The 1,914-nt window shown below is 35.8% G+C and overlaps 1 protein-coding gene across 10 annotated transcripts in view; it reads left to right on the top strand.

Annotated features, from left to right (window-relative positions):
* The window catches only part of MPP7 (MAGUK p55 scaffold protein 7), a 276,448-nt gene that overhangs the window by 261,945 nt on the left and 12,589 nt on the right, over positions 1–1,914 (top strand). For 8 of the 10 annotated variants that reach the window (XM_055087706.1, XM_055087700.1, XM_055087702.1 and 5 more), the window contains one exon: positions 867–960. In XM_055087706.1, coding sequence (XP_054943681.1) covers positions 867–960 — 94 coding nt within the window. Of the gene's footprint in view, positions 1–866; positions 961–1,914 lie in introns of those variants that run through there. The other 2 variants (XR_008618461.1, XR_008618460.1) reach the window with 2 other exon arrangements.

Below are 1,914 nucleotides of genomic sequence, written 5' to 3'. Positions count from 1 at the left end.
GCCGCTCCGCGGCATGTGGGATCCTCCCAGACCGGGGCGCGAACCCGGTTCCCCTGCATCGGCAGGCGGACGCGCAACCACTGCGCCACCAGGGAAGCCCTACTTGCTTTTTTTATTTTCAAAGTGCTCAAAACAAAAATAGATGTTTTGGGTCCAGAGGTTTTAGTGGTAATCAGCAGGAAGGATGGACTGTAGTCAGTTTTTCACGTGCCATATCAGCGCTGCAGTTCCTTAGGGTTTTGTTTTTGTTTTTAAAGTTATTTTCTGCTCCGTTATAATTCAGTAGCAAATAATTAGGCAAAATTGCTGAAAGTTTAGAAGTTCACTTGTATTTCAAGAAGATGTTTATGATTTTGCAGAGGAGGAATGAATAGCACATAGAAGTCTTTGACTTTGATTGGGAAAACAAAGCATTGATGGCATACACCATGTGCCCTGTGCAGAAAATAGTAAAATAATTTTAGAGTTTACCTTTCAACCTAGTGGGCAGTAGACTTGCTTACAATGAATAAAAAATCAATAAATGACAATAATAAGCATATTATTTGCAAAAGAAAGGAGTTTTTCCTCAAGAGTTGAAATACCATTTTTGTTTAATTAACATATTAAAGCCCCTTCAGAATAATTAATGGCATAAACATAATGCAATTTAATTTTGAATCCATCTTCAAATCAATATAACTTTAATAACAGTGGAAAAACTGAATTAATGGGATTCTTATATTTTATTAGCTAATTTGCTTTTTAAGTTTTAAAATCTTGTTTAAGAAATGTCCTATAATCAAATAAATGATAATTTCTTTTTTAGTATTTTCTTTAGGGTGGCTGATGCAGACTTTTCTGAACTCTTTTTAATTAAATCACAGACACCACCAGACCAAGAAGAAGCCAGGAGAGTGATGGTGTTGAATATGTCTTCATTTCCAAGCATTTGTTTGAGACCGATGTACAAAATAACAAGTATGTGAACTTCTTTTAGAATCTTTGTGGAACTGTTGTTTTTAAACATGTGCCCATATGTCTAGTTGTAGACAACTGAGGGTTCCCTTCCGTTTGAAATGAATTTTCATTTTTATAATAATATTTGAAAATGATAAAAAGATAATTCAGTTAGTGGTTATTACCCATCTTTGCCTGTAATTTTTAATAACCTAGAGCTGTTGTGTATCTGATAAATTGAATGTGTCAGGATTATTTTGCTAGTGTATCGTGAGATCGTCCTACCCCAGTAATTGAATCTTAATGTAGAATTTAGATAGAACTTTATTGTAGTAACTAATAACTGTGTAATAGATCCCTAGTTCCAGTCTTTTCCACATACCTCCCTCTCTCTCATTGGCTCTTCAAAAAACCAAAATAATCTTAATCATCTTGCTTGTACCATATCCTCTAGAAAGCGCTAAGTCTCCCAGGCCCCGGTTTTCCATTTGCTGAAGCATGGATATTTTAGGGTATCAGGGAGCAATATGTGTTCTAATGTGGGATTGTGGGATTTTATTGAAACATCGAAATGCTTTTTTCGTGTTTGGCACAGTGATTGAGTTGTGTTTTTTTTTTGTTTGTTTGTTTTGTTTTTTTTTGCGGTACGCGGGCCTCTCACTGCTGTGGCCTCTCCTGTGATGTATGTCATAGAGTCTTCTGCCTATGTTTTCCTCAAAGAGTTTTATAGTGTCTGGCCTTAACATTTAGGTCTTTAATCCATTTTGAGTTTATTTTTGTGTATGGTGTTAGGGAGTGCTCTAATTTCATTCTTTTACATTTAGCTGCCCTGTTTTCTGAGCACCACTTATTGAAGAGGCTGTCTTTTCTCCATTGTACATTCTTGCCTCCTTTATCAAAGATAAGGTGACCATATGTGTGTGGGTTTATCTCTGGGCTTTCTGTCCTGTTCCATTGATCTATATTTCTGTTTTT

The sequence above is a fragment of the Physeter macrocephalus genome, chromosome 11 (assembly GCF_002837175.3).
Source record: "Physeter macrocephalus isolate SW-GA chromosome 11, ASM283717v5, whole genome shotgun sequence".
Taxonomy (NCBI): domain Eukaryota; kingdom Metazoa; phylum Chordata; class Mammalia; order Artiodactyla; family Physeteridae; genus Physeter; species Physeter macrocephalus.
Note: the sequence above shows the minus strand (reverse complement) of the source record. Positions and strands in the feature narration are given on the sequence as shown.